The sequence below is a fragment of the Thalassophryne amazonica genome, chromosome 2, assembly GCF_902500255.1.
Source record: "Thalassophryne amazonica chromosome 2, fThaAma1.1, whole genome shotgun sequence".
Lineage (NCBI taxonomy): Eukaryota > Metazoa > Chordata > Actinopteri > Batrachoidiformes > Batrachoididae > Thalassophryne > Thalassophryne amazonica.
In genome coordinates this window covers 107445331-107464791 of record NC_047104.1, presented here as the reverse complement: position 1 = coordinate 107464791, position 19461 = coordinate 107445331, and the positions used below count along the sequence as shown (strand labels likewise).

Here is a 19461-nt window from a genome sequence, read left to right as displayed (position 1 = left end):
ATGGTGTAGTTTAAAGATATGAAGAAAAATTTAGGGGAAATCTTATGGCCACGGGGACCCCCTCAGCCAGTGGATTATAAGGTCAAACTAAAGGCCATTGGTTTCATTTTGGACAGAATTGATGAAATGTCAATGTCACATAGACCCATATACATATCGCTAAATCAAAGAATTAATTTGCATGAATATGTAAGCTGTGGGTGTTGCACTCTCAAAGTGTCCATTCTTGTTAAAACTGATAACATTCTAAAGAAGAAAAAAAAGAATCTTTGAATAAATTCACCATGTTGACATTTTAAGATATTTGTGGTCATGTTGCAGGCATCGGTGATCTCATCTTATGCCTCTGTCACAGCCAAGGGCCTATTCTGGATTTCATTTGGGGGGATTGACCAAATATGCTCTTCTCACATAAAAAAAAAATATTTAAAAGTACTTGAATGTTCTACAATGCAGTACTTACTATTTTTGTAGTTATTGGAGAAATCAATGTTGTAAAAGGAACTATTTTGCATGATTCCATTTAAATAACAGTGTTGGCGGAGGGGGGTGGAGGAAGTTGGAGGAAATTGTTTTCTGTCTACAAGGTCATGCGCGTTCACCCGGGGGTCAACATGATCATTTCATCAGGAATATGTTTGTATGCTTCCAAATTTTTGTGGCCGCGTGTGAGGGAAAACAACAGACGCATGAGATCTTTTGCTGCCCACATTTGTACGATTAGTCTGTACAAAAACAATCAAATATGTTCCAGCTCTTGGATGGAAATCAATCACGAGACGTTTTGTTCAGGCAGAAGTAGAGTCTGTGAGACATCTTTGTTGAAGCCAAAAAGAAACTAGGGCGGGGAAGCACTGTATTTCCCGTAATACTATGTGACTGTGGACTACAGGGGTGAATCGAATGACGTGTGCTAAACGTAATGCACAACTGTGTACGATTCCACAAGCAGCATCTGTACTGCTGCAGCGTCTCGTCCTTCATAGTACTGGAGGAGTGGAGCTTGTACATGATCACTTCAAGAAACTTGAATTATTCTCCAAAGTACGCAGTAAAACAACAGTACTTCAGTCACTAATGGTGAAAGTGTACTTTTGGGTGTAACAAAGGTCACGGTTTGCACTGGTTCCATCTGACTGCATACATGACAACACTCACAAAATGTTAAACATTGACAACCATTAGTCGGATGTTAAATCTACGTTGAGGCAAGCTTTTTTCTTCTTCTTCTGAAATAGGACTATGAGTGTTTTGTCCAAGGAGGATTCCGCTGAGTATGAGGGGCTGTACAGTAGTGTTCAGAATAATAGTAGTGCTATGTGACTAAAAAGATTAATCCAGGTTTTGAGTATATTTCTTAATGTTACATGGGAAATAAGGTACCAGTAGATTCTCACAAATCCAACAAGACCAAGCATTCATGATATGCACACTCTTAAGGCTATGAAATTGGGCTATTAGTAAAAAAAAAGTAGAAAAGGGGGTGTTCACAATAATAGTAGTGTGGCATACAGTCAGTGAATTTGTCAATTTTGTGGAACAAACAGGTGTGAATCAGGTGTCCCCTATTTAAGGATGAAGCCAGCACCTGTTGAACATGCTTTTCTCTTTGAAAGCCTGAGGAAAATGGGACGTTCAAGACATTGTTCAGAAAAACAGCGTAGTTTGATTAAAAAGTTGATTGGAGAGGGGAAAACTTACACGCAGGTGCAAAAAATTATAGGCTGTTCATCTACAATGATCTCCAATGCTTTAAAATGGACACAAAAAAAAAACAGACGCGTAGAAGAAAATGGAAAACAACCATCAAAATGGATAGAAGAATAACCAGAATGGCAAAGGCTCATTCATTGATCATTCCAGGATGATCAAAGACAGTCTGGAGTTACCTGTAAGTGCTGTGACAGTTATAAGACGCCTATGTGAAGCTCATTTATTTGCAAGAATCCCCTGCAAAATCCCTCTGGACATGTGCTTAAGAGGTTACAATTTGCCAAAGAACACATCAACTGGCCTAAAGAGAAATGGAGGAATATTTTGTGGACTGATGAGAGTAAAATTGTTCTTTTTGGGTCCAAGGGCCACAGGTCGTGAGACGACCCCCAAACTCTGAATTCAAGCCACAGTTCACAGTGAAGACAGTGAAGCATGGTGGTGCAAGCATCATGATATGGGCATGTTTCTCCTACTATGGTGTTGGGCCTATATATCGCATACCAGGTATCATGGATCAGTTTGGATATGTCAAGATACTTGAAGAGGACATGCCCTTGAAATGGGTGTTTCAAGAAGACAATGACCCCAAGCACACTAGTAAACAAGCAAAATCCTGGTTCCAAACCAACAAAATTAATGCCTCGCAGATGTGAAGAAATCATGAAAAACTGTGGTTATACAACTAAATACTAGTTTAGTGATTCACAGGATTGCTAAAAAAGCAGTTTGAACATAATAGTTTTGAGTTTGTAGCGTCAACAGCAGATGCTACTATTATTGTGAACACCCCCTTTTCTACTTTTTTTTTTTTTTTTTTTTACTAATAGCCCAATTTCATAGCCTTAAGAGTGTGTATATCATGAATGCTTGGTCTTGTTGGATTTGTGAGAATCTACTGAATCTACTGGTACCTTGTTTCCCATGTAACAATAAGAAATATACTCAAAACCTGGATTAATCTTTTTAGTCACATAGCACTACTATTATTCTGAACACTATTGTATATGCCACATAAAGTATGCATTCAGTCTGTCACATGACAGTGAAAATGTATATTTGAGAGGGTGAACACAAGAAGGAGAATTTGGGTGAATGTGTGAATGCTTGTAAGTGAAGTGCAGAACATATATGAGAGAATACATGTGAGAAGATGGGATGCAGATTTATGAGGGAATGAATGTAAGAGGCGAAACATATGTGAGGGGAACAAATGTGCTTTGACTTGGGAAATTTATACATGAGAGTATAGGGATTGTATGTGTACAGGATGAGAGAATGGGTGTATGTGTGAGGGGAAATGCATGTGACAGCCTGAGAAAGACTCAGCTCCATTCAAGTGAGACAGAATAAAATCTGAAGATGAATGAAGTTGCATTTCTATTCAAAGCTGGAAAATAAAAAAGAAGAAATACATTAATGTAGGGCAGAAAGCTGCTTCAGGGCATGATCTTCAAAAAACACTTAACAGATGTGAACAGCCATCGGTGAGTGTGAACTGGCTCCTGTTAAACACTGACATCCTTTTGGTGTTTAAAAGTGTCAACACGTTCAGCTCGCTCCTCCACCAGCCTCAGAGGCTGTCCTGCTGCCGGCCCCGCTGTTATTTCTGGCAGCCTGACTGAGCAGTAGGCATGTCTTTTGCTGAAGCTCCGCAGAGTAAGGGTCACAGACACGTCTGCTTCTGAGCACCTCATCCTGAAATATAGCTGGTTGTGTTTCGGTGCTGCAGCTCTCAGGTTCTTCAGGCCTGAGAACAGCGGGCCTGCTGTGCCTCTCTCGCACTCCCACACTACACCACATTCATCCACCGTGCACGTCGGTACGCTCAGGCAGTGCTGCAGGTGGGTCTGTCACTCCGACCACACTCAAACGGACTTTGTTTTGGACTACAAAATGCTGTCAGAACTGTTTTAGTCACCAAAATACACACGGTGAGGTGGATGCTTTAACTCTGGAGATGATGTGCTGCATATTCTGGAATGGCTGCATGTCTTCATTCCTGCATGTGATAATGCTTTAGTATAATATAGCATGAAATAATAATAGATATGTTTTTTTTTGTTTTTTTGCATGAGGATGCTTGCCTTTTTCTTTTAATCAAAACCAGCAACAAAATGACTGAAGGCATAAACACTTGGATTTAAATAACATGGTGACAATGATAACTGAAAACTATAATGACACTGAACGCCCTGTACAACTTCCTGTATTTTGGACAATAAGTGCATAGATTTGACATTTTTAAGGTGTTTGGTGTGTTTTTTTTATTTATTTTTTTTTATGCTGCAGCTTTTGAGCTACTCCAGCGGTTGCTTTCACCCGCTAAACACAGCAGCGCCGTGTTGCTGATCTGACCAAATCATCTGCGTAATTATTTTAAGAAGGTAGTCACCGTTGCTTTTAAAGTTTTACACTTGAGTGCCTTCCTGTGTCAGGTTTGTTTAAAAGTTTCAGGGATGAAAAGAACTACCCCAGTCCAGCAGATACAAACGCATCATGTAGCCCAAGATATGGCTGCACTGTGCTCTTTGGCCTTCATGCGCAGCGATGCAATGCTGGAAGACTTGCGGTCCGGGTCCATGTTGAGATCGTATGTGTTGATGGCTGGAGATCCTCCAAACAGGTTGCCCATGTGAGCCTGTCCCACATGGCCTCCGGGGCTTGGCATCCCCAGGAAATCTGACACCCCGCTGGCTGAGTGGGAGTGAGGGGTCATACAGGGTGTCACCGTGTCACAGGGCACGACACAACCCGGCACAGGAGATGCTGCACTGCTGCCGCTGATCCACGGAGGGTTCTGAATCTGTAATGGTGACACCAAGTTGACATGTTAAAGAAGACACAAACTACTGATCATGCTTTGACATATTTCCTATTGTCAGAAGGCCCTCTCTAGACATATGTGATGTGCCCAAATGCACTTTGCTGTTTAAAAGATGTGTAATCTGAGTGCAAAATAAGGCTGAGTTCAAAGAGCTTGGATTTATTCAACTAATTGTTTTGGGAATGATGTAAACAGACTGATAAACTCAGTGGACCTTCTTCTCACATCATAGGTCATGCCAAGGTCTACGGTCAAATCAAAGGTCATCTTTGAAAATGTTTTTTGTGTAGGCTCTCAGTTTTTGAAAATACATGAAAATACATTACATACTTTGAAAATACATTGTTGATTATATCTCAGAAATTATATTGAAACATGGTTTTTCTGCATAAACCTCTACTCTCCTGTAGCTAACAAATGCATTAAGTGAATTTGATAATTAGCTATGGCAAGGATTTACAATCAGCTGGAGGCCGTGTCTCATGTTTGCTTTAATATATTTTTCAGGTTTGTTGTGTTTACGAGCAGAGTGTAGCGCAGACATGGGTCAAGAATCCGTTCATGTACCGTGCATCTGGAAAGTATTCACAGCACTGCACTTTTTTCCACATTTTATGTTACAGCCTTATTACAAAATGGATGAAATTCATTTTTCCTCAAAATTCTACACATAATACCCATAATGACAATGTGAATTTTTTTTTTTTTTTTTTTTGCAGATTTATTAACAATAAAAAACTAAGAAATCACATGTACAGAAGTATTCACGGCATTTGCTATGAAGCTCAGAATTCCACTGATCATCCTTGAGATGTTTCTACAGCTTAATAGAGCAGCACAGTCTCGTTTGATCTCCTGTGTGATATCTCGTGATTTGACCACTTCCGGGGACAGCCTGCTGTTGCACAACACAAACACAGCATCACTTCACATGGAAAAATGGTGTACAGCTGCAGTCACCGACACAGTCACAAAAAGTGCACTTGTTTTCAGTTCCCAGTGGAGAAGGGAAGATCAGACAAATGGGAGAGGTCATGTCGGTAAGTTTTAGCCTACACACATTGACAGAGTAGCTGTGGTCTCTCGCCTGCACAACCATCTCAATGGGTCATAAACAAACCGTCACGTCCACTTTCCACCACATCGTCTGTTTTTCTTTGCATTTTCATTTTGTTTTCCGTGTAATTTGCCAAAAAACTCAAAGTGCCGTGTTTCTGATGGGAACAGACGAGGGCTGTCCCCAGATGTAGGATTATTGCGTCATATTTTAACCCTTTAGCGCACGCCCTCAAATGAGTGTGCTGCCTAATGGGAGTCCAACTGGGGTAAATTCAGTTGATTGGACATGATTTGGAAAGGCACACACCTGTCTACATATAAGGTCCCACAGTTGTCAGTGCACAAACCAAGCATGAAGTCAAAGGAATTGTCTGAAGACCTCTGAGATAGAAATGTCTTGAGGCACAAATCTGGGGAAGGGTACAGAAACATTTCTGCTGCTTTGAAGGTTCCAATGAGCACAGTGGTCTCTATCATCTGTAAATGGAAGAGGTTTGGCTCCATCAGGACTCTTCCTAGAGCTCACCGCCTGTCTAAACTGAGTGATCGGGGAGAAGGGCCTTAGTCAGGGAGGTGACTAAGAACCCGATGGTCACTCTGTCAGAGCTTCAGCATTCTTCTGTGCAGAGAGGAGAACCTTCCAGAAGGACAACCATTTCTGCAGCAATCCACCAGTCAGGCCTGTGATAGAGTGGCCAGCTGGAAGCCACTCCTTAGTAAAACGTACATAGCACCCCACCTGGAATTTGTTAAAAGGCACCTGAAGGACTCAGACCACGAGAAACAATTAACAAACGCTTTGATGTGAATGCCAGGCACCATCCCTACAGTGAAGCATGGTGGTGGCAGCATCATGCTGTGGGTCATTTCAGCGGCAGGAACTGGGAGACTAGTCAGGATTAAGGGAAAGATGAATGCAGCTGTACAGAGACATCCTGGATGAAAACCTGCTCCAGAGTGCTCTTGACCTCAGACTCGGCACTGATGTTCCCCATCTAACCTGATGGATCTTGAGAGGTGCTGCAAAGAGGAATGAGCAAAACTGCCCAAAGTGCACCAAGCTTGTGGCAAGAAGACTTTAGGCTGTAATTGCTGCCAAAGGTACATTAACAAACTATTGAGCAAATGGTGTGAATACTTATGTACGTGTGATTTCTTAGTAGGTTTTGTTTTATGTTTTGTTTTTTTGTTTTGTTTTGTTTTAAGAAATCTACAAAAAAAAAAAAATCAAAAATGTTTTTTCTTGTTGTCATTATGGGGTATTGTGAATAGAATTTTGAGGGGAAAAAAATTTATTTGTGCTTGACTTTACACCAGGTTTTGGGAATTTTTGTGAAAAGATTTTGCTTAATTGATGATATGGATGTGTCATTAAAGGCATCGCGATCATTTCTGTTCCTGCATGCAAATACTTCCTGCAGGGAGGAATCACTCTGCAAAAGTGTGCAGGACGAAGGTTCTGCAGTAAGGTGATGTGGAGTTAAGGGGATGTTTTGTACCTGTGCGTAGTTCTCAGGGCGGGCCAGCAGCGGAAGCTCGTAGGCTGTGGAGAAATGTGTTCGGACCTGCTGCATCTGACCAAAACGCTCCCGCTTCCTCCATTTTGCCCTTCGATTCTGAAACCACACCTGAAAGGTGAACAGGTCTGAATGTCAAAATACTGGCATTTATATTTATATTTGCAAACTGTTTTTTTACTTTCATTTTTGATGCTCTGTGTGTTTCTTACCCTGTGTACTGCTATACAATGCTGCTGGAACCTCAATTTCCCTGAGGGAGACTTCCCAAGAGATTAAGAAAGTTCTATGTAAAATAATATAATCTAATATAAGAAGAGTGTTACTGATTTTTATCAGAGAGAGACAAAGTGTCTTATCACACAGTTTCCAGTTGTAGTCGAGTTTTAAAATGGGACTTTTGGGGCCTAGACCCCAAATGATAATAATAATATGTTAAACTGTCAAAGTATTCAAATATTCAAATAGTGCCTTTCAAAATATTTAAGTTTGCTTAACACAAAGGGGGGCACAGTTGGAGACCACAGGCCTGGGTTAACAGCTTTAATTTCAGATGATTCTTAGGTCTCCAGAGAAGATGCACAGTGGATCATTTATGGAAGAGACTTCCAGAGAGTAAGAGCTGCTGTGCTGAATGCTCTGTCTCCAAATGTTTACATTCTGTTGTGGAGGATAGAGAGCAGACCCTTGTCTATGGACTGCACAGTCCAAGATGGGTTGTAAGCATGGAGAAACTCGATTAGGTCCTGAAGAGCAAGGACATGAAGGGGTTTGTAGGTGAGAAGGATTTTATAGGTGGCGCGGGGCTTAACAGGAAGCCAGTCAAGGTCGTTGAGGATGGGAGCGATGTGCTGCCAGGGATTAGTATGAGTGAGAACCCTAGCAGCTGAGTTCTGTACATACTTGAGCCTGTACAGGGCTTTGAGGGTCGACTGAACAGAACTCCACGGCAGTAAACCAGACGGGAGGTGACAGACATCAGGAAGTGAGTTCAGGAGTCTGGACATGTTTTTGAGATACTAAAAAACAGATTTGATGATGGATTTGATGTGACAGTGGAATGAGTGTTTGGAATCCAAAACAACCTGCAGGTTGTGGACCTCAGAGGATGACTAGATGGAACAGCCATCCACAACAAGAAGATCTCCAACCTTCTGGAGCAGTGGAATTGAAGCCATAACTATGAGCTCTGTTTTGTTACTATTTATCTTGAGTTTTTGAATGACATCCAGGTTTTATATGGCAGAGACAATTAACAAATGGCACAGAGGGGAGCTGAGAAGAAGGTTCAGTTCAATTTATTTAATTTATTATAGCACCAAATCACAGTAAAGCTGCTTCAAGGCGCTTCACACAAGTAAGGTCTAACCTTACCAACCCCTAGAGCAGGGGTAGGCAACCTGTTCCAGAAAGAGCCATGAGGGTGCAGGTTTTCTTTGCAGCCACTGACTCCACCAGGTGATTTCACTGATTAACTGATTCCATCTGCTCAAAGTGATATTAATCAGTAAAATCACCTGGTGGAGTCAGTGGCTGCAAAGAAAACCTGCACCCTCATGGCTCTTTCTGGAACAGGTTCCCTACCCCTGCCCTAGAGTAAGCACACAGGCAACAGTGGTAAGAAAAAACTCCCTCTGATGATATTGAGGAAGAAACCTCAAGTAGACAAGATTCAGAGGGGTGACCCTCTGCTTAAGCCATTCTAACAGTTACAAGGTTTTTGCAAAGTTTTACAAAACATTTTGCTTCTACTAGGAGAACGTCCACATGCACGGTCAGATTTGTGGAATTTTGTGGATTTTTAACATAAACCCCCAACTGTATCTAACTTTCAAATGTAGATTAAAGATAATTTTGCATAATATGACTCTTGCAACTACAAAAGCATGCTGACCTCAGGAGATACTTTAATACTACTTTTCTGGACATTTTCACAGATCTTCATTTGTACCATCTTTGACATAACACACAAAACACACACACCTCCATCATATTGTTCTGAAAAATCTATTAGAGGTTTGAAAGCTGTTTGTACCTCCAGAAATACCCTGTCAGTACCGCTGCTGTTCTCACTGTCACCAGCAAGAAGGCACTTTGGTGCCCAGCCTGTTGGCTATTATAGAGGGAGAACATTCTTTGTGCTGCACACGCGGCGTTGTGACAGTAATTGGGAAAGATCTTGACAGCTTAAGTAGCTGGTGGACTTTCAATGAGGCTTTATTTATGTTACAGCCCCACAGAGAAAGAGCAGAGAAATGCCAAACCGGCCCCAGCAGGAGAGCCGTATGGGGCCGAAAACACTTTGAAGTGAGCAAGCAGCTCAGAGGATTGATAACCCGCCTCTGCTGTCACTCATGTCAGCTTTCTTACCAAAGCACAAAGACATACAAGGCTCAGTCTGGCTCACCATTTCTTGTCTTTTAAATGAAGGTTTGTTGTGTTTTTTCCCCACAAATCCTGTATCATGCATGTCGTGTCTCATTTCCTTTGTTAAATCAGGCCAGTAAAGGAGTGATGCAAAACCACGGTGCACTGCAATCTGCATGTTTGATTTGCTTAAAGGCAATGCATACTCAATTATGTTCTTCACTGTACTTGTGTGTTCACTCCTATTTTAGGGCCCCTTCACACGTAGTACAAATGTGGTCGAATTGGCAGTGAAGCTGGCAGTGAAATTTGTCTAAGTGCCCCCATGACTGTGAAGTTGCCAAGTACGCATGTGGCATGCCAAAGTGTCAGCTCCCCCCACAACACGTGTGCATGTTTTGTGCGCTCCCCCCCAACATGTGCGTGCATGTGGTTTGTGCGCCCCCGCAGTGAGATACCTCTCATCTGATCACAGAGTGACATCTAGGTCTGTGCGCTGAACGGACAGGGGCATGGCTGGCTGCCAACAGCTGTTGAGACATCTCTAGTTCTGGACACCACAGCTGCAGAACACGTATCGTGTTTTGACGGACACGCACGTGTGTGTGCTTGCTGTCCACACATGGAAATACATAAAACATATATCGCTTTTGCGACAGGCTGGAGAAACGGACTGTCAGTTCACGTGGACATGCAGCAGGCGATCTGAATGTCACGTGTCGGGCCAGACACGCGCCAGGCCCGGCCCGGCCCGAGACGCGTGTCCTGTGAGCTGTGCAGGAATATATGACAAGCCAACAGTGCGACAAATACGCCACTTTCAGTCACATATTGGCAGAAATACACCATAACAAACGTTGTTTGGTCAGTTATCATTGCGCTTTTTTCTCTTTATAAAAAATATGTTTATCTACTTGTTGATTTTAGCCACTTCATGCTCCTGTTATAAGATAGTGATTGTAGCGCAGTGGTAAAGTTTGTATCTGGTCATCAGAGTTTTTGTAAATTGCAGGTTCGAATCCCGTAAGTGGCATTTATTTTTTTAATTAACCAGGGTTATTTAACCGTAGGGTTCTGTTTTGCATCCCCTTTTATTTACTATTTATATCAACCCAGTGATATTCACTAATTATACAGCTGGTTTTAATTTTATTGTTCTCAACACGTCAAAGCTGCTCGCAGTGTTCCTGCTTGCACGACACCGTCACAGCAGGTTCGTTCACTCCTGCCCGTCGGCTCAATGTTTTCGTGGTTCTCTCATACAAGCTGTTCCGGTGTGATTTGCCCTGATTTGTACTTATTTGTATTTTGTGTGAAGGGGCCCTTAGGGCCGTGTAGTTGTCAGAATTTAACAGCTCACACATACATTTAATCACCTTCCTCTGTGAAATCACCATATACTGTGGTTTTACAAAATTACATTTTACAAACTGTGCAATATATTCTGTGCTATTTACATTTACTCTATCTACATTTAGAAAACCAGACCTCCAGGGTTATTTTATTGATATTTTTGTATCTGTCTGTTTTGGATAAAATACTGAAAAGGAATAGGCTGAAGTAACAGCCATTATTGGTTAGTGGTTTTGATCTATCCCAAAAGTTATGAATTAGAGGTTTTTAATAATCAAAAGTTTTTAATTTATATATATTTAAAAAGTCGGTGTCTCTTTTGACATTTCAGTTCCAGTGGTCTTTATGACAATTGCTTTTCCTATTTAATTTCATTTTATTATTGTGCAGCTGTATTTGTAGAAAATGTCAATGACAGTCAAATTAAATGGGATGTTTTTATCGTCTGTGCACTGTTTAAACCAGTGATCGGTTTCTGTCCATCCAAGGAAACCAGTTCAACAATTAATTTACAGAAGGAAATTGATCGTACAGGCTGAATTTGAGATGAGATGTAGACCACTGGCTCACAGGTCGTGTCTGGCCCCCGTGCTGCCAATTTGAGAACTCTGGTGATTCTCTGATGAACACCTGCAAATGCAGGTGTTCATCAGAGAATCTGCAGAATGTCTGATGTTCTGCTGTGTGAGCTCTTTGGACTAACAGAACTGCAAAACTGAGAGACATGATGTTGTTGAAACCCCTGACCTTTGACCCCTGGCCTTTCCATGTATCTGCAGCACATATGACTCGGAGCTGAATTTACTTTCTCCCTTTGAAACTCTAAGACAGAAAAAGCAAATATCTCCAGACGTGATGTTTTCCAACTGAAAGCCGCTTGTTCTTTTATCTCATCAGAAGATCACTTGCAGTCACAAAATCACTGCTCACATACACTGTTGATATGCTTAAGCAAAATAAAATTCTTGAACGTTTGACCTTCTGAAATATAAAGCAGTAAAAGTTCTTTTTTTTAATTATTATTATTTTTTAATTTCCAGTTTTGAGTTGCAGAAGTCGCGAGCTGTGATTTGTATTTCTGGGTTTGAGAACCTGAGCAGAATGCTGGACGTCTCGTGTCTTTTATCTTTATTTAACGTGAATGTTTAAGGCTGCCACTGGCAGAGTCGGGCCGTGTGAAGCCGCGTCTCTCTGAAGCAGGCGGTTCTGCTGCAGTGTCCAGCAGCGCTGACTTATAACCCTCACACTTCCTGTGTTCCATCACAAAGCCTTTGTGATGCTGCAGTTGGTCGTGAGAAGAGATTCACGTAAAAACGCTGTTTGGCAAATGATGAATACTTCACAAAAATCTACACAGACTGCAATCAGCGCCCAGGTTGATTTGTGCCCAACTGAAACAAATCTTAAAATATCAATCGCCCATGGAGGGATTTTCACACCTACTCTGGAGACCACAGCAGGGACACATTCTTGCCTGAACAGGATGTTAATGAAAGAAAAACACTGAAAATCCAGGGGCTTTGGTGGGCCACAGCGCACACGTACGTGTGCGCACACGGAAACAGAGGCCTCTTTTTGTTCACCAAGTGCCGTGTGAGTGTGCATACAAATCTAAGTAGGAAGTTACTGGAAGAATTTTGGTACGAGGTTTTTGCACTGGCTCCGGGTCTGACTAACTCCTGAAGAAATGACCTGGCAGACTCAAGAACAGAACCAGCTCGGGACTGAAAGAGAGAAGAGCACGTCTCCTCACATGTTGGTGAAAGTCTGCTCCTCTCTAAGTGAACATCTGAGGCCCAGGCACTTCAACCCTCAGTCCACCCACCCCCCCACGCCCAGCCTCACTTAGCTCCTGGTCCCCTCCCGCCCCACCTCCCTCTTCTACATTACCTGATAAATCTCTGGAGTTGCTCTGTGAGTGACGTTATCTTTGCAGAGCAGCAGATGTTGAGGAATTCATGAGCTTGCATTGTTTAAACATTTTTGTTTTAACACCTATCGATAGGACGTCTGGTTCAGAGGTTCTCGCAGCTATCAAGCGAATACTTGAAAAGAGACATTCCACTGTACTCTTTCAAACAAAACAACACCTTCCAAAATCTACGTTTTCAGCCCAGTGGCATTGTTTCTATACATTTATTGTTTATTATTATAATTTATATGCACCAAACAGCAGTGCATTGTAATATGAAATGTCATTGCACATTAGTTACACTAGACATTTCATTTCTAGCAGAAATTCATATTTTCCACATTCTCAAATTGTCACTGCATTGATTAAGTCCATTTTAATGACTTCCTGGACTTGGCGTCAGAAGTGTATCTGTATGTAGTGAAAGTGTTGATTTTGAAAAGACGTTTGTGTATCTCTGCAGTGACGTACCCATCTCTGGATTCTCTGCTTTTGAGATACATCAAGAGATGCCTGGAAAGAGCTTATGAGGTTGCTGGACGGAGGTGTTTGGCAGTGCTGATATTTTTGCAGGAGAATGAAGGTCCAAGTCTTTAGTCTTTCCTCTCTTTACTGTATGGTTGTGAGACTTTGACACTAACCAGTGATCTAAGGCAACGACTGGATGTTTTTGGTTTCAGGTCTCTTTGGCAGATCCTTGTGAATTGCTTGAATGACTTTGTATCAAATGAGTGGTTACTTAGGGAGACTAAGATGAGGAGGATCACTGGCATTGTGAGGAAACGTCAGCTTTGACATTCTGGTGTCATGTGGCAAGCATGTAGGTGCTTGAGTGTTGATGACCCCAGTGGCTGCAGAAGGCCAAAGAGACACCTGCGCTTCACCTGGGTGCAGCAGATGGATGATTATTTTAGAGATGTGGGGATGGACATCCAGGAGGTGGTTCCATGATGTCATGGATGTTGTGAAGCTCTGCACCAGGACATGTGCCCAGACTTGACTGGATTGCATGATGACAAGTCATTAAGAGTTCCTCCCCTAACAGTCCTGATTATAAGCATTTCTGCTGTTGGTAGCAGCATGGACATAAGTACCTCAGCAACAACATGTAATACACAATCTATCAAAAACACTGATTGGGCAAAACTAGATCATATCAGGTCTGGGAACATGTGCTGGTGCTGTTCATCACCACATCTACTACACTAGGGAACAGAGGTGGAACGAAGTTACCATCAAGTCACTCTCAAATAATGAATCTGCAAGTCCCAAGTCAAGTCTCAAGTCATAATGACCACCAATTGTTTGCAAGCTGACTTGAGACTTGACTTGGGACTTGCAGATTGATGACTTGAGAATGACTTGACAGTGACTTTGTCCCACCTTTGCTAGGGAACTATACCTTTGTCTTAATTGGGAGCCTCCTATAGGCAAACCATTGGGCCACCCCCACCTACTGAAAACTGCCATCTATTTGCTGCAAACAGGTGCTACTTGGGCGTCCTCTTGGACCTTTCCAATTACAGGAGTTCTCAACACTGATGCACACTGGATGACACTCAGAGAAGAGCACCATATGGTCATGCTGTTGCACATATCTGACATTCCTTCACATTACAAGTTGTAAACCTTATCTTACGTTCCTTCATTTGACAAGTCACTGCAGCTACACCGAAGGATTGTGTAGAGAGATCTTATACCAAAGACATTCAGTCATCATAAAAATTAAAGTCCAAGCCAAACAACCTTTCAGTAAAACAAGAAGCACCAAGACCCCGAAGACTTGAAGACCCTGGGGTTAAAAAAATTAAACCCTGCAGCAGCCTTGCTGTCTTGACTTACCTGAACACGTGCTTCAGTCAGGTCGGTCCTCAGTGCGAGCTGCTCCCGTGCGTAAACATCAGGGTAGTGTGTCTTCTGGAACACCTTCTCCAGCTCTTCCAGCTGGTAGCTTGTGAAGGTTGTGCGGTTTGCGCCTCTTCTTGCCCTTGTTGCTTTCACCGCCATCGCCTTTGTCCAGTGGATTTTCTAAATCACTGCCTGGCGGTCTATCAGAGGCCGCCTTGACCGTGTGATGGTAGCTGGTGTCCATTCCAGGAGGCTCAGAGTCTGTGGCCAAGTTAGTATCTGTCAAACCTGTGCTGCCCTTACCTACAGAGACAGGAAAGAAGTGACAGGTTCTTAATATACAGAGATAGGTACTGATACTCCTCAGATTAGAAACAAGAATGTCACAAAATTTTATTTTGTGGCTGTATTACCATCACACATGATTTCAGAAGATTTGAGGAAAAGTATTCTGTGGTCTAACATAAGATGGATTCACTAAGCACAATTTGTCACTTTTACAGGACAATACATGAAATATTCTCTGTGTGTGTGTGTGTGTGTGTGTGTGTGTGTGTGTGTGTGTGTGTGTGTGTGTGTGTGTGTGTGTGTGTGGTGTGTGTGTGTGTGTGTGTGTGTGTGTGTGTGTGTGTGTGTGTGTGTGTGTGTGTGTGTGTTTAATGTATTGTGGCAATTAAAGAATTTTGCAGTTGAAAAGCTTTAAGTTGCATTCCAGTATTAATGTCCAAATTCGCATTTCAACTCTCAGCTGTCACTTTCAGGTGCTACAATACTGAACCTAACTGCAAGCAGTACTACAGCATATGAGGGATTTAAAGACTGTCTTTGAAAAGCTTTTGGGAAATTAATTTTATTACACCTGCACACAGTCCTGTGATGAAAAAAGAGAAGAAAATTACTTCACACCAATAAATGGTAAGTTTGTCCAAATTATATTAACAAGTTAGTGTCAACATTACTTAAGTTGGATCAGCCTAATTAATTTGAGTGCTACCAACTGAAACACTTTTTGTTAGGTTGGTCCAACAATTCTCTTTTGTGTGCGTATGTCTGTTCACGTGTAAAGAAAGCAATTCTGATTTGAACCAAACCTAGTGGAATAATTGAGGTTCAGCAAAGGACAAAGATTTTTGATTTTGAGAAAAATAATAAAATTCAAGGTGACAAGCAAAGGTTAAACTTTTGCCTGAATGCTTATATTTAGAATGGCTGTTTCTATGAATTGGTTACAGATACAGCAGTGGTCACTATTAAATGCTAATATGAAGACACATATCACTTTTTGTAACTTGAGTTTTAATCGAGTGACCTTGAAAGGTCAAATTCAATGTCATAAGTGTTTAACCTAAACAGTTTGGGTTGAATATGGATTAAACATAGTGGAAGAGTTGTGTGTTTCAGTGTGGGGTCGCACTGAAACTTGTATTATGGTATCACTGAATCACAAAGAATTAATTTGCATGAATAAGTATCAATCTCTCTGAGTGGCCTTTCTGGTTTTGTTTCTTATTATCACCCACCGGCCCCAAGCCCACAAAGAAGACATGCATTAGAATTGCAGTCTGTCTGTGCAACTGTGCTACATGATAAGTTAGACACACTTTGTTTTGCCCCTGATAATTTCAGCAAAATTGAACAGATTTTCAAAACATTTGAATGGGACATCCCAAATGGGTGTGTCTCAGACAGGTTGGTTTCACCAAGACTCTCAAGGACAGCTCACTTTACTGAGTGATTAATCAATCAGTCAATCTTTTTTTTTTTATATAGCGCCAAATCACAACAAATAGTTGCCCCAAGGCGCTTTGTATTGTAAGGCAAGGCCATACAATAATTATGTAAAACCCCAACGGTCAAAACGACCCCCTGTGAGCAAGCACTTGGCTACAGTGGGAAGGAAAAACTCCCTTTTAACAGGAAGAAACCTCCAGCAGAACCAGGCTCAGGGAGGGGCAGTCTTCTGCTGGGACTGGTTGGGGCTGAGGGAGAGAACCAGGAAAAAGACATGCTGTGGAGGGGAGCAGAGATCGATCACTAATGATTAAATGCAGAGTGGTGCATACAGAGCAAAAAGAGAAAGAAACAGTGCATCATGGGAACCCCCCAGCAGTCTACGTCTATAGCAGCATAACTAAGGGATGGTTCAGGGTCACCTCATCCAGCCCTAACTATAAGCTTTAGCAAAAAGGAAAGTTTTAAGCCTAATCTTAAAAGTAGAGAGGGTGTCTGTCTCCCTGATCTGAATTGGGAGCTGGTTCCACAGGAGAGGAGCCTGAAAGCTGAAGGCTCTGCCTCCCATTCTACTCTTACAAACCCTAGGAACTACAAGTAAGCCTGCAGTCTGAGAGCGAAGCGCTCTATTGGGGTGATATGGTACTACGAGGTCCCTAAGATAAGATGGGACCTGATTATTCAAAACCTTATAAGTAAGAAGAAGAATTTTAAATTCTATTCTAGAATTAACAGGAAGCCAATGAAGAGAGGCCAATATGGGTGAGATATGCTCTCTCCTTCTAGTCCTTCTAGGTTGTTGATTTTTTTTTTTTTTTTTTTTTTTTGTCAGCATTGGTTGGATAATTTTCATATTCCTAACCTAACCAATCAGCTACCAACAACCCACAAAGAAAAAATGAAAACCCATTCTTACTATTCTTACGGGGCAGGAGATAAATGTTAATAATCAAATGCTCTATTCAGTATAAGTGGGTTGTTGTGTTGTCCTTAGGGATCTTGGTCAAATCCACTCATTCTCAACGTCACGCTATTAGCCAACAAATCAGCTACAAAGCAGAGCTTTTTCTTATCGTGCCCCTGTTCTCTGGAATGATCTACCTTCATCAGTAAAATAGTCAGATTCTGTAGAGACTTTCAAGTCTAGACTTAAGATGCACTTATTTCTTCTTTTGTATGGCTAGCATACTGGCATAGTATGTTACTATGCTTTTTGATCTTTTAAATTAATTTTATTAGGAAATGGAGCGGGCCGTGGCCTCAACTTTATCTAAAGTCTGGGTCTTTTAATGAAGCTTAGGGCTAGTGGCCGGCGATCACCTTAGTATTTCTTATGTTTTCTTGTTGCTTAATGCTAACTAATGATACTGTATTTGTTGTCTTTCTGCTGCTGATTGTTTTTTTTCTCTGTTTGAGGTGCAGCTCCATCCAGAGATGGGAGTGGTGTCTTATTTCTGCAAGCCTCCCATCCTGTGCACCGGCAAAATTTCCTGTATCGTCGTTTTGTAAGTTGTTTTGTAAATTGTGTCGGTAGCAAGCAGAGGGTCACCCCTTTGAGTCTGGTTTGCTTGAGGTTTCTTCTTCAGATCATCAGAGGGCGTTTTTCCTTACTGTCACCTGTGTGCTTGCTCTGGCAGTTGGTAAGGTAACATTAAACCTTACTTGTGTGAAGCACCTCAAGGCATCTTTGTTGTGATTTGGCACTATATAAATGAAAATAAACTGAAAATAAATTGAACTGAAATTACAAAATAAATAGCAAGTCCCTTCGGCTGCTCCTTTGTTTGCACTCAGGGTAGCCACAGCAAATCTAAGATGGATCTGCATATTGAATTGGCACAAGTTTTACACCAGATGCCCTTCCTGTTGCAACTCCACGTTACATGGAGAAATGTGGCAGGGGTGGGGTTTAAACCAGGAACCTTCCACACTGAAACCAAGTGCAGTAACCACTCAAAAATCAGTATTAGGTCTTGGGAAGCATGATGGTTTTGTGGTTAGCATTGTTGCCTCACAGCAAGAAGGTTGTGGGATTGCTTCCTACCTGGTCCTTTCTGTGTGGACTTTGCATGTTCTCCCCATGTTTGCATGGGTTCCCTCCAGGTGCTCTGGCTTCCTCCCACATCCGAAGACATGCAGGTTAGTTGAACTGGTGTCTCCAAATTGGCCATAGGTGTGAATCTGTTTGTCTATCTGTATGTGGCCCTGTGCCAGACTGGCGTCCTGTCCATAGTGTATCCTGTCTCACGCCCTATGCCTGCAGGGATTGGCATCCAAGCCAATTGAATGTGACAGTATAGATTATCAGCGGGCAGTGTTCGGTGCACGAATGTGACTTCTTATTTTTTGTTCATCGGACACTGATTGGAAAAAAAACCCCATAGATTTCTTTCTACGAACAGAAAGACATTTTAACCTATCTCATTTTTCCAATCTATGCACAGTACATAGAGATAATCTCGTGTTTTCCATGTCATGGATGCAGTGAAGAGATTTTGCATGTTGGATGGAGAAGTCAGATCTGAACTCCAGCTGACACAGGCATCCCTCCTGCTGTCACTGGGAAAGGCAGACAGATTAAAAGCTTGTGTTCTTTGTGCTCTTTTCTGGTCTTCTGCCACCATATTCATAATTCATGACATATTGTAGATCCATAAAGTAATTCACTGTGACTGATGGGCTGGAACAAAATAATTTTTCTGATCCGTGAAGAAATTCCCTGATAGTTGTGAAATCTGTTGGCAAACTGTTGTCAGTAAGTGTGTGTAAGTTTGTTTTTGGTAATGTTGGCATTACGGGCTGCACAGTCCAGTTGTGTTTTGTGGAACATTTTGGGATGCACTGGATAACAAAGAGCTGCAGCAGCTCCACTCAGTCCCAACACACATAAACACACTCTCTGTCTTCGCCGCATGTGGCTGACGTCTGGTTCACGGCTGCAGAAAATCTGCCTGAATTCATTAGTTTTATTTTACGTCATTTAAGTTTTAAGCCATGACAAAGAACAGAGATTATTTTTTGACCAATTTTTGTGTATGCACGCACACACATGCACGCGTGCGGTTGTGCGCATGCGCTGATTGAGTCCTCACATATTTCAGTGGACTTTCTACTGTTTCTCTCACCCTTAACCT

General features: G+C 41.9%; 1 protein-coding gene across 1 annotated transcript; it reads right to left on the bottom strand.

The window, feature by feature from the left end:
- Positions 1-3987: 3987 nt before the first annotated feature.
- On the bottom strand, positions 3988-15019 carry LOC117503990 (homeobox protein aristaless-like 4). Its single transcript, XM_034163324.1, is given in 5 exon segments — positions 3988-4519; positions 7099-7227; positions 14591-14719; positions 14721-14899; positions 15010-15019. Coding segments are annotated over 5 exon segments (756 nt in total). The 3' UTR covers positions 3988-4210.
- Between the last annotated feature and the right edge of the window lie 4442 nt (positions 15020-19461).